The 18,858-nt window shown below is 44.2% G+C and overlaps 1 protein-coding gene across 1 annotated transcript in view; it reads right to left on the bottom strand.

Moving 5' to 3' along the window:
* Positions 1 to 14,210: 14,210 nt before the first annotated feature.
* The window catches only part of LOC109898953 (BAH and coiled-coil domain-containing protein 1), a 112,506-nt gene continuing 107,858 nt past the window's right edge, over positions 14,211 to 18,858 (bottom strand). The window contains exons 22-24 of the mRNA XM_031836423.1: positions 17,371 to 18,824; positions 16,986 to 17,222; positions 14,211 to 16,808 (exon numbers count right to left, since the gene is read on the bottom strand). Of these exons, the coding sequence (XP_031692283.1) occupies positions 16,599 to 16,808; positions 16,986 to 17,222; positions 17,371 to 18,824 (1,901 nt within the window). The 3' untranslated portion in view covers positions 14,211 to 16,598. The remainder of the gene's footprint in view (positions 16,809 to 16,985; positions 17,223 to 17,370; positions 18,825 to 18,858) is intronic.

The raw sequence follows: 18,858 nt of genomic DNA, 5'->3' as shown, positions 1-18,858 counted from the left end.
GAGGGTGGGAATGAGGGGAGGAATAAGAGGAGGTGAGGGGAGGAATGGCTTTCACAAGTGTGTGTGTGTGTGTGTGTGTGTGTGTGTGTGTGTGTGTGTGTGTGTGTGTGTGTGTGTGTGTGTGTGTGTGTGTGTGTGTGTGTGTGTGTGTGTGTGTGTGTGTGTGTGTGTGTGTGTGTGCGTGTGTCTGCGTGTGTGTGTGTGTGTGCACAGTAACTGGGAAAGGGGGCTGACAGTGCCAAGCTGTTCAAGTCTGCCTGGAGACACTAGTTGAGAGGACATATATTTATATAAAACTCGGGACCAACCAGGCACTCTGTTGCAAGGCAAGGTAACACCTCCAGAACTCACACACACACACACTTGTGAAAACCATTCCTCCCTTCACCTCCTCTTATTCCTCCCCTCATTTCCACCCTCACCTCCCCCAATTCCTCCCCTCATTCCTCCCCTCACCTCCCCTCGTTCCTCCTCCCAGCACGCAGCGCTGACGCACACACACTTCAACCGCATCCAGATCATATCCCAAATATTACACACATTCCAAAACAACCTCAGATCGTATCGGTCATATCACATGCATCCAGTAAGAATTTACACGATGGATGACTCGAGTTGACCTACACGTTGACCTACACACTCCATAAAAACTCTAACACCAGTGGGAACACAGTCCCCAGGGTTGGCACAGTTGACCACCATCAGGCTCCAAGGTCTTAAATCTTCTCCTCAGTGGATCCAGTTCCATCTCAGTATGTAGTGCTATGCCAAATGCCAGCTGGGTGAATCAGCACTAACTGGGTGTATTACCCTGGTTCTGTGTTTGGTAGTCCTTTCAACATTAACGTTAGGCAGCAGTGGGTATAGTTGGTAGAGCTGAGACACACAATAAAGTTATATTGAGTACTGTGTGCTATACAATAACTGGATCCACTTAAAAATAAGTAAGAAGATTACTTAGACTTCTGTAGCATGACCGTCAAAAATAATGATATGTGTTACACCCACTTTCCTTCCTCTGGAACTCAGTACTGCTGACCCTGTGCGGAGTTCATAGCGCTCACTGCACAGCCATTGGCCAGTATCCTGGAAGAGGTCAGCAGGCTCCACCAATCAATCACTCAGGTCTGAACAGGTATTCAAAACAGGAGACAAGAAGGGTTAGGGTTATGGGTATGGTCATGGTTGGGCCAGGGTGTGGACATGAAGCTAGGGTTAGGACTATGGTTGGGCCAGGGTGTGGACATGAAGCTAGGGTTAGGACTATGGTTGGGCCAGGGTGTGGACATGAAGCTAGGGTTAGGACTATGGTTGGGCCAGGGTGTGGACATGAAGCTAGGGTTAGGACTATGGTTGGGCCAGGGTGGGGACATGAAGCTAGGGTTAGGACTATGGTTGGGCCAGGGTGTGGACATGAAGCTAGGGTTAGGACTATGGTTGGGCCAGGGTGTAGACATGAAGCTAGGGTTAGGATTAGGACTGAGCAAAGCCCCACTGTCAGAAGAGGAAAATGAAGAATGGAACCCCAAAAAATCAGAACTAGCAATGTTAGAATCCGAAATATGAACATTATTCCTTTTCATGCACTTTTGTTCTCTATGCGTACTCTGACTGTACTATTCACTCACTATTCGTTGGGGGTGGAGATCAAAGAAATTAAGGTGTGTCTACAGATATGCCGTATTCTGACCTTGACTTAATTCCCTCAAAATTCCACCACCTTTACGTGTGATGAAACCATGAATAAGGTCTACCGAATCTATCGGTTTCAAGTGGAACAGAATCAACTTTTTTTCCCCTCTAGAAATAACACAATTCTCCATGCACCGCACATAACAATCTAATAAGAACTATTAATAAGAGCTAGGTAAACAAATAAATAGTTTATAGAAGGGGATTGTAAATATAAATAACAGTTGTTTTTGACCAATTTACCTTAAAATCAATGGAGACAAATATGAAATCAGTCATACAAGTCACGCCCTTTTGTGTTTTCTTTATTATTTTGGTCAGGCCAGGGTGTGACATGGGTATTTATGTGGTGTGTTTTGTCTAGGGGTTTTTTGTAGGTTATGGGATTGTGGTTAGTGGAGTTGTCTAGGAAAGTCTATGGTTGCCTAGAGTGGTTCTCAATCAGAGGCAGGTGTTGATCGTTGTCCCTGATTGGGAACCATATTTAGGCAGCCATATTCTTTGGGTATTTCGTGGGTGATTGTTCCTGTCTCTGTGTTTGTTGCACCAGATAGGGCTGTTTCGGTTTTTCACGTTTCTTGTTTTTGTATATTGTTTGTGGTTTCATCTTTCATTAAAGATGGTTATGAATAACCACGCTGCATTTTGGTCCTCCTCTCTTTCGACGGAAGAAAACCGTAACAGAATCACCCACCACAACAGGACCAAGCGGCGTGGTGACAGGGAGCGGCAGCAGGAGCAGCGCAAGGAGGAATGGACATGGGATGATGTGTTGGACGGTAAGGGTTGCTACACTTGGGAGGAGATCCTGGCTGGAAGAGCCTCCCATGGGAACAGGTGGAGGCACTTAGGAGAGCTGAGGCAGCCGGAGAGAGGAGCTGGCGATACGAGGGAACACGGTTGGCAAGGAAGCCCGAGAGTCAGCCCCTAAAATGTCTTGGGGGGGGCACCTGGTATGGCGAAGCCAGGTAGGAGACCTGCGCCAACTTCCTGTGCTTACCGGGAGGCTAGAGAGACCGGGCAGGCACTGTGTTATGCTGTGGAGCGCACGGTGTCTCCAGTGCGGGTGCATAGCCCGGTGCGGTACATACCAGCTCCTCTTATCGGCGGGGCTAGAGTGGGCATCGAGCCAAGTGTCATGAAGCCGGCTCTACGCATCTGGTCTCCAGTGCGTCTCCTTGGGCCGGCTTACATGGCACCAGCCTTGCGCACGGTGTCCCCGGTTTGCCTGCATAGCCCAGTGCGGGCTATTCCACCTCGCCGCACTGGCAGGGCGACCGGGAGCATTTAACCAGGTAAGGTTGGGCAGGCTCCGTGCTCAAGAGCTCCAGTGCGCTTGCACGGTCGGGTCTATCCAGTACCACCTCCACGCACCAGCCCTCCGGTGGCAGCTCCCCGCACCAGGCTTCCTGTGCGTGTCCTCGGCCCAGTACCACCAGTGTCAGCACCGTGCACCAGGCCTACAGTGCGCTTCGCCTGTCCAGCGCTGCCAGAGCCTTCCTGCTCTCCAGCGCTGCCGGAGTCTCCCACCTGTCCAGCGTTGCCAGAGCCTTCCTCCTCTCCAGCGCTGCCGGAGTCTCCCGCCTGTCCAGCGCTGCCGGAGCCTTTCTCCTCGCCAGCGCTGCCGGAGTCTCCCGCCTGTCATGAGCCGCCAGAGTCTCCTTCCTGTCATGAGCCGCCAGAGTCTCCTTCCTGTCATGAGCCGCCAGAGTCTCCCGCCTGTCATGAGCCGCCAGAGTCTCCCGCCTGTCATGAGCCGCCAGAGTCTCCCGCCTGTCATGAGCCGCCAGAGTCTCCCGCCTGTCATGAGCCGCCAGAGTCTCCCGCCTGTCATGAGCCGCCAGAGTCTCCCGCCTGTCATGAGCCGCCAGAGTCTCCCGCCTGTCATGAGCCGCCAGAGTCTCCCGCCTGTCATGAGCCGCCAGAGTCTCCCGTCAGCATGGAGCCGCCAGAGTCTCCCGTCAGCATGGAGCCGCCAGAGTCTCCCGTCAGCATGGAGCCGCCAGAGTCTCCCGTCAGCATGGAGCCGCCAGAGTCTCCCGTCAGCATGGAGCAGCCAGAGTCCCCAGTCAGCATGGAGCAGCCAGAGTCGCCAGTCAGCCAGGATCCGCCAGAGACCCCAGTCAGCCAGGATCCGCCAGAGACCCCATTCTGCCAGGATCCGCCAGAGCCGCCAGTCTGCCAGGATCTGCCAGAGCCGCCAGTCTGCCAGTATCCGCCAGAGCCGCCAGTCAGCCAGGATCCGCCAGTCAGCCAGGATCCGCCATTCAGCCAGGATCTGCCAGTCAGCCAGGATCTGCCAGAACCACCAGTCATCCAGGATCTGCCAGAGCCATCAACCTGCCTGAGCTTCCTCTCAGTCCTGAGCTTCCTCTCAGTCTTGAGCTACCCCTCAGTCCCGAGCTACCCCTCAGTCCCGAGCTACCACTCAGTCCCGAGCTATCCCTCAGTCCAAGCTACCTCAGTCCCGAGCTGTCCCTCAGTCCGGAGCTGCCCCTCAGTCCAGTGAGGGTTACTAGGCCAACTAAGACTATGTTGGAGTGGGGTCCACGTCCCGCGCCAGAGCCGCCACCATGGACAGACGCCCACCCAGACCCTCCCCTATGGGTTTAGGTGTGCGGCCGGGAGTCCGCACCTTTGGGGGAGGGGGGGGGGGGGGGGGGGGGTACTGTCACGCCCTGGCCTTAGTATTTTGTGTTTTCTTTATTAATTTCGTCAGGCCAGGGTGTGACATGGGTATTTATGTGGTGTGTTTTGTCTAGTTTTTTTTTGTAGGTTATGGGATTGTGGTTAGTGGAGTTGTATAGGAAAGTCTATGGTTGCCTAGAGTGGTTCTCAATCAGAGGCAGGTGTTGATCGTTGTCTCTGATTGGGAACCATATTTAGGCAGCCATATTCTTCGGGTATTTCGTGGGTGATTGTTCCTGTCTCTGTGTTTGTTGCACCAGATAGGGCTGTTTCGGTTTTTCATGTTTCTTGTTTTTGTATATTGTTCGTAGTTTCATCTTTCATTAAAAATGGTTATGAATAACCACGCTGCATTTTGGTCCTCCTCTCTTTCGACGGAAGAAAACCGTAACAATATGGCAGCAAACTGAAGCATATCAACATAACACCTTCTCCAAAGTGAAGGCTATGAAATGCTAGATTTAGGGATGAAATTTGGAGACCCAAGTTACAGGCTTCTGTAGCCATTCGTAAATGACAGAATAGGGCAAAAAATACAGTTTGGATTTCTGATTTCAGAAAAGTGCCCAGACTATTCATTGTATACTGTACCTTGTTTTGCGTATCAATTCATAAACTTTGTTTCATGGAAAATCTCTTCCCAACTATTTTGCAATTTATATGTCACAGCTGTCAGTTTTTTGGTCCTTAAATGAAATTGTTATATGTTTTTATTTATCACACTTTTCAACCTTTTATGTTCCTTAATACAGGGCCGACATACAAGTTTCTTACTTTTTTCCCCTTCTACTTGCCTCTTCCATTTTTGTGGTAATGCTGCAATTAATTGGTTGTAATTTTGGGTAGAGCAGACATTTCCATATGTCTGTGTTAGCTGCATGTGTGACATAACTCCACCAGTGCTATTTATGATATCATTGACAAAAATTATACCTTTTGAAAAATTTCTTCGATAAATACTTTTTTTTCATCAATTAGTATATTTGAATTTAACCACAATATTTGTTGTACTATTTGTTCTGTCCTTTGGATTAAACTGAAATTGCAACCAACTTTCTAAGGCTTGTTAAAAAAATAAAGATATTTTACAGATTATTTCCTTTTCAAACAACCGAAAGTGAGCAGGTAGAATCTGAATAAAGGGGAAAAGGCCCCTGAATATAGGATGAGACATTCATACCAATTGACTAGAGAACCAGTTTGGATTTAACTATAACTTTTGTATGACTGATGCCTTTAGTGAGAGGTCTAATGCTTTAATATTTAATCATTTCATCCCACCGAATTCATATTCGTTATATAAATAGGCCCTTTTAATTTGATCTGGTTTGCCGTTCCAAATAAAATAGAATATTTTTTGTTCATATAATTTAAAAAATAGGTCACTAGGTGTAGGCAAAACCATAAGCAAATAGGTAAACTGTGATATAACTAAAGAGTTAATCAGGGCGATTTTTCCACAAATAGACAGGTATTTTCCTTTCCATGGTAGCACGATTTTATCTATTTTTGCTTCCTATAAAAATTTATTGGGATTTGTATACCAAGTATGTCCACATCTCCGTCAGACCATTTAATTGGTCAACTACATGGTCATGTAAAATGTGCATTTTTTAGTGATCCAATATGTAATATGGTACATTTATCATAATTTGGTTTTAATCCAGAGAGGATAGCAAAAGTATCTAGATCCTCTAAGAGGCCGTGGAGAGACTCTAATTGTGTTTTTTAAAGAAAACATGAATCATCAGTGTACACTGACACCTTAGTTTTTAAGCCACGGATTTCTAATCCCTTAATATTATTTTGGATCTAATCTTAGCAGCTAACATTTCGATGGCAATAATAAATAGATATGCCGATAGTGGACAACCTTGTTTTACTCCTCTAGATAGTTTGAAACTTTCTGAGATGTAGCCATTATTTACTATTTTACACCTAGGGTTACTAGGTGTAAAATACATAACCTTAACCCGTTTTATGAGAGATTCTCCAAAATTGAAATGTTCTAGGCTTTTTATCAAAAGCCTTTTCAAAATCAGCTATGAAAACCAGGCCTGGTGTCCCCGATATTTCATAGTGTTCTATTGTTTCCTATATCTGACAATCATTTTTAAATTCTATGTGCCAAGCATTTTGCTAGGATTTTTGCATTACAACACTGAAGTGTAAGAGGTCTCCAATTTTTTAAACGGACTGAATATTTATATATACCACTTGGGTCCTGTTTCAGTAACAATGATATTAGACCTTCTTGCTGCGTGTCTGAAAATCTACCATTTACATACAGTCGGGAGAGCAAGTATTTGATATACTGCCGATTTTGCAGGTTTTCCGACTTGTAGCATGTAGAGGTCTGTCATTTTTATCATAGGTACACTTCAACTGTGAGAGACGGAATCTAAAACAAAAATCCAGAAAATCACATTGTATGATTTTTAAGTACTTAATTTGCAGACCTCTACATGCTTTGTAAGTAGGAAAACATGCAAAATCGTCAGTGTATCAAATACTTGTTCTCCCCACTGTAGGAGTGGTTAAAACAAGCCAATAATGGTCCTTTGAGTATACCAAAAAAAGTGTTGTATACTTCCACTGGTATGCCATCCAGCCCTGGAGTTTTCCCATCCTCAAAGGCCCTAATTGCCTCAAGCATTTCCTCCTCTGTAATTTGGCCTTCACATTAGTATTTCTGTACAGATATTAATTTTACATTATTATTAGGAAAAAAATCCATACAATTAGTTTCAGTTAGTGGAGATGGAAGAGCCTGAAATGAAAACGTATTCTTAAAGTACTTTACTTTCTCTTTCAAACTATCATTTGGTGAATCATGCGTGACTCCATCATTCATTTGGTGAATCATGCGTGACTCCATCATTCATTTGGTGAATCATGCGTGACTCCATCATTCATTTGGTGAATCATGCGTGACTCCATCATTCATTTGGTGAATCATGTGACTCCATCATTCATTTGGTGAATCATGCGTGACTCCATCATTCATTTGGTGAATCATGCGTGACTCCATCATTCATTTGGTGAATCATGTGACTCCATCATTCATTTGGTGAATCATGCCTGACTCCATCATTCATTTGGTGAATCATGCGTGACTCCATCATTCATTTGGTGAATCATGCCAGACTCCATCATTCATTTGGTGAATCATGTGACTCCATCATTCATTTGGTGAATCATGTGTGACTCCATCATTCATTTGGTGAATCATGTGTGACTCCATCATTCATTTGGTGAATCATGTGACTCCATCATTCATTTGGTGAATCATGTGTGACTCCATCATTCATTTGGTGAATCATGCGTGACTCCATCATTCATTTGGTGAATCATGTGTGACTCCATCATTCATTTGGTGAATCATGTGACTCCATCATTCATTTGGTGAATCATGTGACTCCATCATTTGTAACAAGTTTTAATACATTTTTTTTGGTAGCATTTCTATATTGAAGATTGAAAAATAATTTGGTGCATTTTTCCCCATATTCCATCCAGTTCGCTTTATTATTATAATATATTACAGTAGATCTTTCTTGAATAAGTTCCTCCATTTCTTTTTGTTTTTCCTCTAACTTGTTCTGTGCCTCTATAGTACAGTTTTTATTGCTATCTAACTGTACTGTTAGTCCTTCAATTACCTTAGTTAATATGGACTCCTTTGATCTAAATTGCTTTTGTTTTATAGATGAGTACTGAATTGCATTGCCTCTAAAGGCACATTTAAAAGTGTCCCATACAGTAAGGGGATCTGCTTTACCTATGTTATGTCTGAAAAAGGCAGTTATAAATTCTTCTGTCCTAGTTCTAAACAATATATCATCTAGTAGGCTTTGATTAAATTTCCAATATCCTCGCCCACATGGAAATTCTGTAGGAGTAATATATATGCCAATTATGTGATGATCCGACTGCATTTTGTCCCCTATCAACACTTTTTAAACTTTTGGTGCCAGAGAGAATGGTATAAGAAAGTAGTCAAGGCAACTAGCTTGATTAAGCCTCCGCCATGTATATCTCACTAGGTCAGGGTACTTAAGCCTCTATATATCCACTAATTCCAATATATCCATGACATTCATGATTTCCTTAAGTGCCTAAGGGTGATAGTTTGTAGTGTGATTTCCTTTCCGGTCCATAGAGGTATTTAAGACCGTATTAAAATCTCCCACCACAATAATAGAGTCTAGTGTTGCTTGTAGAGTTGATAACTTCTTATGTATATTTTTAAAGAAGCTTGGATCATCATTATTCAGACCGTATAGTTTAATAAATCATATCTGTTTATTGTCCAATAACATATTTAAAATAATCCATCTACCTTGAGGATCTGTTTGGACAATTTGCACATTTGGATCAAAATGATTGTTAATTAAAACCATCACCCCTTTTGAATTTCTTTGCCCATGGGAGAAGTATATTTCGCCCCCCCCCCAGTTCTTTTTCCACAAAACTTCATCTAAAACTGTTGAATGGGTTTCCTGTAAACAATATATATTATATTCCTTCTCTTTTAGCCAGGTAAATACTGATTGTCTTTTCTTAATATCTGCTAGGCCATTACAATTGTAACTGGCTATACTTATTTCACCACCTATCATAATGAGACACAACTTTCAATTATTTTTATCAAAATATATGTTTGTAAACGTACCATTAAAAAGTAACATGATGATTGAGTGTCTACATAGCTGTACCATGATCTTTGCATTTCTACTAAGTAAACCTCAAATTGGTCCCTACTATTCCACCCGCTAAAAGCCCTCCTCATCCTGAGTTGGGTTGTCATCCCAATGCCCGGCAGACCACCCTCGACCCCCTCTATCCCATAACCCATAACCGACTGGGATCCATCCTTTGAAAAGAGCACACAGTGCCATTTACTGAATTGAAGGAGATTAACTGCCAAATGCATTTCCATCGCCCTCACCTCAATTTGTATTATATATAGCTGTGGATCATCCTCTATTGTCCCTAGCATATTTTACTCCTTCGCAACAGTTGTGGGATACACACCAACACCCACACACACTCAACCCATACCCCCACACAACCATAAACTCACTTACTCAACAATTGCACCACCCCAGAGCCCAACTCAAGATAGGTCTTGATTGACAAATGCACTTGCAGTTACAGCTGCATGAGAAGGCCTGCAAGACCGCACAAAAAATAGGAAAAAATTGAGAGATTTCATTTACCATTGTCACATCCTAGATGATGGAGGTCAAATGTACACCTCTACCCTGTAACACCCACAATACGGTCACCCGTATTGACCATATTCCCAAGCATCTCCATGCAGTCCGACTTTGATTCTGTGCCACTCGGGTCACAATAATATACCCCCTCTCTGAATGTCCGAGTGTGACCCCCTCCCCATGGGTTACTGCAGCTAGTGTTGCCAGCACTGCCACTGCCTGGGTGGGGGCACCCCACCGGAATCCCCACCGGCTAGGTACAAGGTCATCAAGGTTCTCATTAGCAGCTTTGAGAATTTCCTTGTGTAGTATGCTCTCCCTTTAGGGGGCTTTGGCTTTGCAGGACCAACCCTGCCAAGCAGGCTCAGAATCTTGAGGGGGCAGTGCTGCTCTTGGTCTCTGACCATCATTATGGCTGCATACAGACCTCTTACAGCAGGCACATAAAACAGTTAGGGACTTCTCCTTAGTATCTGGGTCATTCAGGTGGGTGTCTAGGGTATAGGGTCATGGACCGTACCATTAAAATAGGATCATAAATAAATAATTAGATATAATTTATTTATAAAATGTAGTTCCATGATAGGACAATAACAAATCAAATGTATAATCTATTTTAAAACTGTTCCACCATAATAGGACAATAAATAAATAAGACGTATAATTCATTATAAAAGTATATCCACCATCTGAACAGCATTGAAAGCCCTCTCATACCCCGGCTCACAGCAATACATTGGTTCTGGGATATGCAACCATTTCATTACTCACTCACTCAACTTACAAACATAACAAATCAAAATAAACACACACCACACCATCCACACATACTGTGCCTTCTGTTGACTTAGTTTTTATCTTCACTATGTTGAATTAGTGCTTGTGTGTTCAATTAGTTATATGTGAAGATACTGTATATAGAAAAACTATGTTTTTAATGTATTGTTACAATCCATAACCGGGCTAGAATTGTGTTTATTTTCCTCATCTATGAGAACTTTGTCATTTTTAAAATAACCATGGAGTAGTCTTTGTGTCTCTGAACAACTAGTTATCAATATATAGTTTATCAACGACGAGAGCTACTCGTTTCACTTTTAATCTATTTCCCTTGAAAATTGGATACAGAACTTTGCGCCGTTAGTTTCCCTTTCCTTCTTCCTTCACGTCGGTGTGGTTGTTCCTGAGCGTCGCTAGCAGTAGTGGATTATATTAGGCTCATGTATTACAAGTTGTGTAATAATTTGGGACATGTAGCCTATTTTAATCATTATGGAATGCAGACCATACTTAGCAGGTTAAACCTGGAGCCTGGCGCCCAGTTCATTATGACTGTCATTACAATCCCATGATTAGTGAGGATTATTAGGGTAGATTTATAGGACTACTGTTCAACCCCTATTGGACACTTTTCTCACCTTCCAATATTCTATGGATGAACAATTGAATATGGCAACTTTCAGGATTAATGCATAAAGGCTCTCCAAACCATTTATTTTATTATTCATAAATCATTTCCAAACCCTAAATAATCTACAAGATTAGAGTATATTTAAAACTTCCAATTGGTGTTGAAAAGGAGGTGAATATACGCAGAGTTACATGGCTTTCTTTCCACGTCTGCAAAGCCCGTTACACACCTCCATAACGTAAGTCTGAATTCCAAATACTGAGAAGTGCGTAGGGAAGATGTACATAGGAAAGGCGTAGAGTTCCTAAATCTGAATTAGGGCCCTCCATTAATAGAAAAGGTGTGTACAGTTACGGGCATTGCAGGTACCGTACCAGTTTCAACTGTTCTGCCTTATTATTATTCGACCATGCTGGTCATTTATGAACATTTGAACATCTTGGCCATGTTCTGTTATAATCTCCACCCGGCACAGCCAGAAGAGGACTGGCCACCCCACATAGCCTGGTTCCTCTCTAGGTTTCTTCCTAGGTATTGGCCTTTCTAGGGAGTTTTTCCTAGCCACCGTGCTTCTACACCTGCATTGCTTGCTGTTTGGGGTTTTAGGCTGGGTTTCTGTACAGCACTTTGAGATATCAGCTGATGTACGAAGGGCTATATAAATAAATTTGATTTGATTTGATTTGATACAGCCCGACAGGATGCTCTCAATGGTGCATCTGTAGATGTTTGTGAGGGTCTTAGGGGCCAACCCAAATGTCTCCAGGTTTCTGAGGTTGAGGAGGCACTGTTGTGCCTTCTTCACCACACTGTTGGTGTGGAGGGACCAGTAAGGTCCCAGCTCCACCTGTTACGTTATGTAACTACTGCCAGCTGCACGCACAGACGCAGGTGAACACAGAACCACACACACCATAAACAGCCATGTCACACAGGATATCAAGTGGATGATGGATGACGAGTCGGGAATAGTGGTGATCACCTTCCACTCTCTCCCAACCCATGACCCCAAAATACCTCCACCACACACACGCAAACAGAACTCACTGATGCACACACAAGCACTAACACACACAGACACACACAGACACACATAATTTAATCTGGTTCACAGTGTAGAGCATCTTGGTGCAGCTGACAACCATTTATTCACCCCACTGACACAGGCTATATGTGAACGTTTCCTTCTGGAATCCCCCTTTCCCTTCCTCCCAAATGCTTCCTCTCCACTTTCCTTTGTTTCTTTTACTCCTCCTTTCTCCTTTCTCTTGAATGACACACATGCACACACATCTACGCACACACACGCACACACGCACACAAACACACACACAGTGGCAGGTTGTCTGTCAGCAGTTGGCCAGTCGATGATGGATGTCCATGGAGAACAGGTATTGAATACTGTGCTTTCTCTTGTTGTATCTGAAAGCCCTTCTCCCATTAAACCTAAGGTCATTTCTAGCTCCGCCCCTGGACTCGCTTTCTTCCTGAGCATGCTGGGTAAAGTAGTTTAACATTGTCAACAAGATAAACCCAATGCAAACGGGGAAAGATGAACAGTCAAAGACAGTTCGTGTGTGTTTTCAAGGTGTTGCATGGGTGAGAGGGGGAGGGGGGTGCAGTAGGGGATATGAAAAGTAAGCCGTGTGTGTGTGAGAGACAGAGTGTGTGTGTGTGTGTGTGTGTGTGTGTGTGTGGGGAGGGGGGGGGGGGGGGGGGGGGGGGCGTGTGTTCAGACTGGCAGCCACACAGTTTCATATCTCTGTGTCTCCTCCATAATGAAGTAAACATCCCAGCATCCAGCTCTGACAACAGAAGACACACAGGGAACTATGCCTACCGACAAAGACAGTCACTCAGGACAGGGATTATTCAGCTTTTCCAATTTTGACCAGTCAAAAACCCAGCCATTTTTTATTTGAGCTCTTTGTATGCAGTAAAAGTCACCTTTATGCACAGATCTAGAATTAGCTTACAATACCCAAATTCCGACTTGAAACAAAGCTGACCCTTGATCAGTGCTGAGATTCTTTACTCGGCTGTGTATGTTGCCATGAGCCGACTACAGTAATATGAGGCTTTATGCAGGTTAGGGCAGTAATCCACGTCGTTTTAATAATGTAATAAAAGGTATGAATGTATCTCAGGAAGTATCAAATACAATTTTCAAATCTATACACCCTGTCCCAGAAACTCTATACTAGACAGGAGATGGTATAGGCATCACACACACACACAAAACATATCTCTATCTCTCTGTTTCATTCAACCATGGTAGAAAGTTTAAGCTTTTCCCCAATCTTTTTCTCTCCCTGTTTCCTTATTTCTGCACCTGACAGTGGATTGGGAATGATTTATACCTTTTCAACTAAACCCAGGTAGGCCTACTTCTAATCCAGGTAGACCTACTTCTAATCCAGGTAGACCTACTTCTAATCCAGGTAGACCTACTTCTAATCTAGGTAGACCTACTTCTAATCTAGGTAGACCTACTTCTAATCTAGGTAGACCTACTTCTAATCCAGGTAGACCTACTTCTAATCCAGGTAGGCCTACTTCTAATCCAGGTAGACCTACTTCTAATCCAGGTAGACCTACTTCTAATCTAGGTAGACCTACTTCTAATCTAGGTAGACCTATTTCTAATCTAGGTAGACCTACTTCTAATCTAGGTAGACCTACTTCTAATCTAGTTAGACCTACTTCTAATCTAGGTAGACCTACTTCTAATCCAGGTAGACCTACTTCTAATCCAGGTAGACCTACTTCTAATCCAGGTAGACCTACTTCTAATCTAGGTAGACCTACTTCTAATCTAGGTAGACCTACTTCTAATCTAGGTAGACCTACTTCTAATCCAGGTAGACCTACTTCTAATCCAGGTAGGCCTACTTCTAATCCAGGTAGACCTACTTCTAATCCAGGTAGACCTACTTCTAATCTAGGTAGACCTACTTCTAATCTAGGTAGACCTATTTCTAATCTAGGTAGACCTACTTCTAATCTAGGTAGACCTACTTCTAATCTAGTTAGACCTACTTCTAATCTAGGTAGACCTACTTCTAATCCAGGTAGACCTACTTCTAATCCAGGTAGACCTACTTCTAATCCAGGTAGACCTACTTCTAATCCAGGTAGGCCTACTTCTAATCTAGGTAGACCTACTTCAAATCCACCAAAGAAAGACAAGAAAAACATAGATTTGAGCATTTTTTTATTAATTAAATGCAACAGAAAGGCAATAAAATTAAGATAAATAACTTTGTTTTTTACACAGGGGAAATATTTTAGTCATATTTCCAACAATGACTGAGACAATTGTCACAAACTATATACCAAACCTACAAAGTAAGTCGTTTCCAGTTGGTCTCAAAAAAGATGATGTCACTTCACCCAATGTGATGTTTAGAACTGAATCCAGTGTTTCTTTCAGAAAATACAGCTTTTCAAATATTGTTTAAAGACCTACAAAAAGTAATATAACATGGATGTTCACATTAGATTTATTTTAAGCTTTTGCGTCATAGTGTTACAGCAACAATGTTGTTTAAAAAAGTCAGCTCATGTACGTCTCATATGAAAAGGCATTCATGTTCTCCTTGTGAAAACCCCAACACTGAAAACACAGTCATCCCAGGCATGTATAACTGCAGGAAAGGGTGGAAGGTGAAATAAAAATAAAAACAGAAAGACACATTTTTGGCAAAGCAGGAAGAAAAGTGAAAAGATTAAGCACAATTTTGATTGGATCCTTAATCATTATTTTTTTTTTGACATTCCCCTCTTTTGATTGGCTTTGATTGTCCTACACAGTCATGAGATGCCATATGGTTGTCATGGAGCCTTCAAGTGCAACAGCCAAGCTACGTGCAGGAAGATAAAGTTGCTGTGTTCCCATGGCAACATGATGGTGAATGTTAAGCCATGTCCTATGCCAACAGGTAGGAGGGAAACCCAGGTGTGCTACTTGAATATGATCGCAGGGATTTCCGAATTCAGATTTTATTGAATATTTTCATATTTTTATATTTCTTCATATTGCATTCTAATGTGATGAAACGAAACATAGATGCGCTTTGGTTTAGTATTTTTTTAGGCCAGATACATTTTCATAGATTTCCTCTAGGAATATATAGATATAGAACATCTAGAACTCTCTAGTCTGGACCTTTAAGGATCAGCGAATAGAAAAAACTCTTTCCAGTATTTCTAAAAACAAAGAAATCTACATTTGAAACCCCCGCAGGAGAATAAGCAACATTATTATAGACAATAAAACCTAGAAGAACAATATACAAAACCAGACCAATGATGATGTGAACAAAAAAATCATTTTCCACTTTTCTTATAAAAACATCCCCGGTCACTAAATCCACACTAACCCCCAAAATGGGACTTGAACCCATCCCGTCGCATATTTACAGCTTTACCCCTCATGGACCCCATCCCATCTCCACAACGTACTCAGTGCAGAAAGAGAAGAAGTCTTAAAGCTCCTCCCCCTAAGCCAAAATAACTATTCAACAGTCATTTAAAAAATAACAACGTAAAGAGCAACAAAGAGGAATATAGTTCTCTCTTCATGTATATTATATATGTATACTATGTCCAGTTGAATATTAAAGTCTTTATACATAATGCTGTACAACACACAGAAATAGACAAATCATTCAGCTGTACCTGAATAGAAGGATATGAGAGGTATTGAAGTGTATGGCTTGACTGTAGAAATAATCATTCCTTTTTGTCTTGTTTTCTGTCTAGAGAAGAAGCGGTTAGTAAATCCATTGATATATGAATATTCATAGATTTAGGTTTAGTAGGTTTACTTTTTGAGTTTTAAAGACATCTAGGGTTTCCATGGTGAGGTCTAGAAGAGAGACCAACGCACGCACACACACGCAAACACACACACGCAAACACACCGCAAATGCACTAAAGCACTATTTACTCTCAGCTGTTCAAGGACCAAATGCATCCATTACAACCACTCAGCACATACTCTCTCTCTCACACACACACTTCAGAACTACAGTGTTTTTGGTCCTTTTGGGATTTCTCAATCCTGCCGTCATTCATTTATCATCAGAGCAGTGTAGCCACCAGTGTAGTCTCTCTCTCTCACTCCCTTTCCCAGTCTCTATTTTATGTCTTCTATATAACCCTTATTTAACCAGGTCTCTAGACTGAGAAGTGAACACATCACATTCTCACTTACAGCAACAACCTAGTAAGAGTCACAGGAGTCTCTGACAAACTGCCTGAGAGTCAGTCTATGACAGTCTGACAAACTGCCAGAGAGTCAGTCTATGACAGTTTTTGACTCTGTGACAGATGACTTCAGTGCTGCGGTCCAAAGTGCTGTTATCCATTTTTGGGTTGGGATCGTCCACACCTAGATAGGACCCAGAACCAAGATCCAGAACCAGCAGGAACTAGAACCAAGGAAGGTCCTCGTTTCCAAACTCTTCTAGATTTGGACAGAACCATGCTTCACTGACACCAGCACCAGTAGCTGGATTCATCCTGGAGAGTTGAGGCTGCCATCTTTAAGGCTTTGTTTTGTTTACACTCCATAGTTGTTGCTAGGGGACGATGGCCACGCCCTCGGCGCTAACCAGCTGGCCTGTGGTTGGCTCGTAGGTCCCTGCCAGGTAAAACAGATCCTGGGCCCCACCCCCTGGCTTTCGTCGGCGAATCAGGTGCTCGTAATCGGTGCGACTGAGCACCTGGCAGCGGTGGGAGATGGTCTGGACATCGTTCTCATCCTCATGGCTCGACTGGTACAAAGCATGCTGGGTAGCGGAGGAAAGGAGACAGATGTTAAACACAGAGTTAAATAGAAGACTGAAAGATAAATGAACAGCTTATTCATTAATCCCCAAATATATTTAAGTAGATAAATTCTTGATCAATCCTTGATAAATTTGATCAAAAAGTTGATAATGTTGTTGAATGATAATCCATCATACCTTTCCGTCATGTTGCCTCTTCCCCAGGCTCGTCTCCTCGGGATGGTAGAACCACTTAACTCTGACCACCATGCTGGAGGACCAGGACTCCCAGAGGCTCTCCACCCGCCCCACGTAGGGCAGCTGGGGCCGACCGGGGGACAGGAACACAGCACAGTCCCCCACATGCACCGTCTCACCACCACGCACAATCGCCTTGTAGAACAACTTACGGGCCTTACCCTTCAGACCACGCCTCTGTAGGGGGAGAGGGGGGGGGGGGGGTTAGGAGGGAGTTCAGGTAAGGACAGGTAAGACCTTACTCAGCTATTCAATTCAGTCAATAAGTCAATACGTCTGCTTCAGATTATGTTCACCATTAAGGCTCCCACATGTATCCTCTGACCTGTGTGGGATTTCCAGACCACTTCCACAGCTGGCGACCCGGCAGGAGGGCGGACATATTAGGATGGGGGATCGGTGACAACATCCTCTGCCTCTTTTCTGCTGGGTGGTCCTTGGGAGGTTTGGGCTGGGAGGCCGGGTTGTGTGTGTTGGGGGTCGGAGTGTGTGTGTTGGAGACGGGTCCACCTTTCCTCTTGGTTTGGCTTTTGGATGCACTGCTGCTACTATTGGTCCTCCCCTTTGATGTGTACTCCTTCCTGTCCTCTCCTCTATCACTTCCTCTCACCTTTGACTCCCCAGTGACGGACATGGCTGCCTTTGCAACGTAGGAGTGTGGTGTTGCCGAGGAGGGGCTTGGGTTGGGCTTTGTGGTGGGGTCAGGGGTTAAGGTGTTAGACGTCAAGCTTTGTTTGTGTTTGTGTTTCTGCTGCTGGAGCAGCGCTCGGCGGAGAAGGAGTGATGAAGATTCTTCTTCGTCAGAGGAGTAGGAGGAGTCGGAAGAACAGAGGGAGGAAGAAGAGAGGGAGCCAGAAGAGGAGGAAGAGGAAGAGGACGAGGAGCAAACAGAGAGACGTGAGAGGAAACGTCCTGCGCCCGCCGCTGCTGCTCTCCTCCGAGCTACGTCTTCATCTCCATCATCATCATCATCATCATCATCTTCATCCAGCTCAGAGTAAGAGCTAGGGTAGTCACTGGGGCAGTCCAGAGTACCAAACTCTCCCCCCAGACCCACTAAACCAGACGAGGGGAGCCCCTTTCTGAGGGCTGGCGCCCCTTTCAGGGGCGGCTCAGACTTGGACATTCCACTCTCTCCTCTTCTTTCTCCTTTATTTCTGTCTTTCACCACCAGGGCAGGGTGGATATACCTGAGAGGTGCCCCCTCCTTCACCACCAGGGCAGGGTGGATGTACCTGAGAGGTGCCCTCTCTGCCCCTGCAGATGGACCCTTGTGCCCCCTGCCGCCCCCCAAACGCAGCAGAGCTTTCCCATTCTTTGTTTTGGGCGAGGTCACGCCCTCGTGGTCAAGCTTCACCAGGAACTGTTTTCTGTACCTGTCACTCGACTTCCTGTTGGAGGGTGCCGTTGTCATGGCGACAGAGTCACTTAGCACCAGGGGCGTTACCGTGGTAACAGGCCGGTGGGTTCCACTTCTGAAGGCTCCAGCGTAACCGTTGGCGATGCTACTGAAAGAGTCAACCTCAAAGGGGGAACTAAAGATGCACTTGAGGGGTGTGGGAGGGGTGAGGGGGTGTGTGGCTGGGCGGTGGAACACCCCCAGGTCTCGCTGGCGACACACTCGGTGGGTTTTACGGGATGTCCCGTTAAACAGGAAGAAGTCCGCTGGAAGTCTCTTCGCCGGCCAGCTTATCGAGGAAGTGTTGCCCCCGGTTACTCTCTCTGACGATGTCGTGGCTGAACTATTGGCCTCTGGCTTGACCTTCTTTGGTCGTCCAACTGGAAGAATAAACAGAGTAAGAGAGAAAAGGGG

Source organism: Oncorhynchus kisutch, linkage group LG11 (genome assembly GCF_002021735.2).
Source record: "Oncorhynchus kisutch isolate 150728-3 linkage group LG11, Okis_V2, whole genome shotgun sequence".
NCBI lineage: Eukaryota > Metazoa > Chordata > Actinopteri > Salmoniformes > Salmonidae > Oncorhynchus > Oncorhynchus kisutch.
This window is presented reverse-complemented; position numbering and strand designations above follow the sequence as displayed.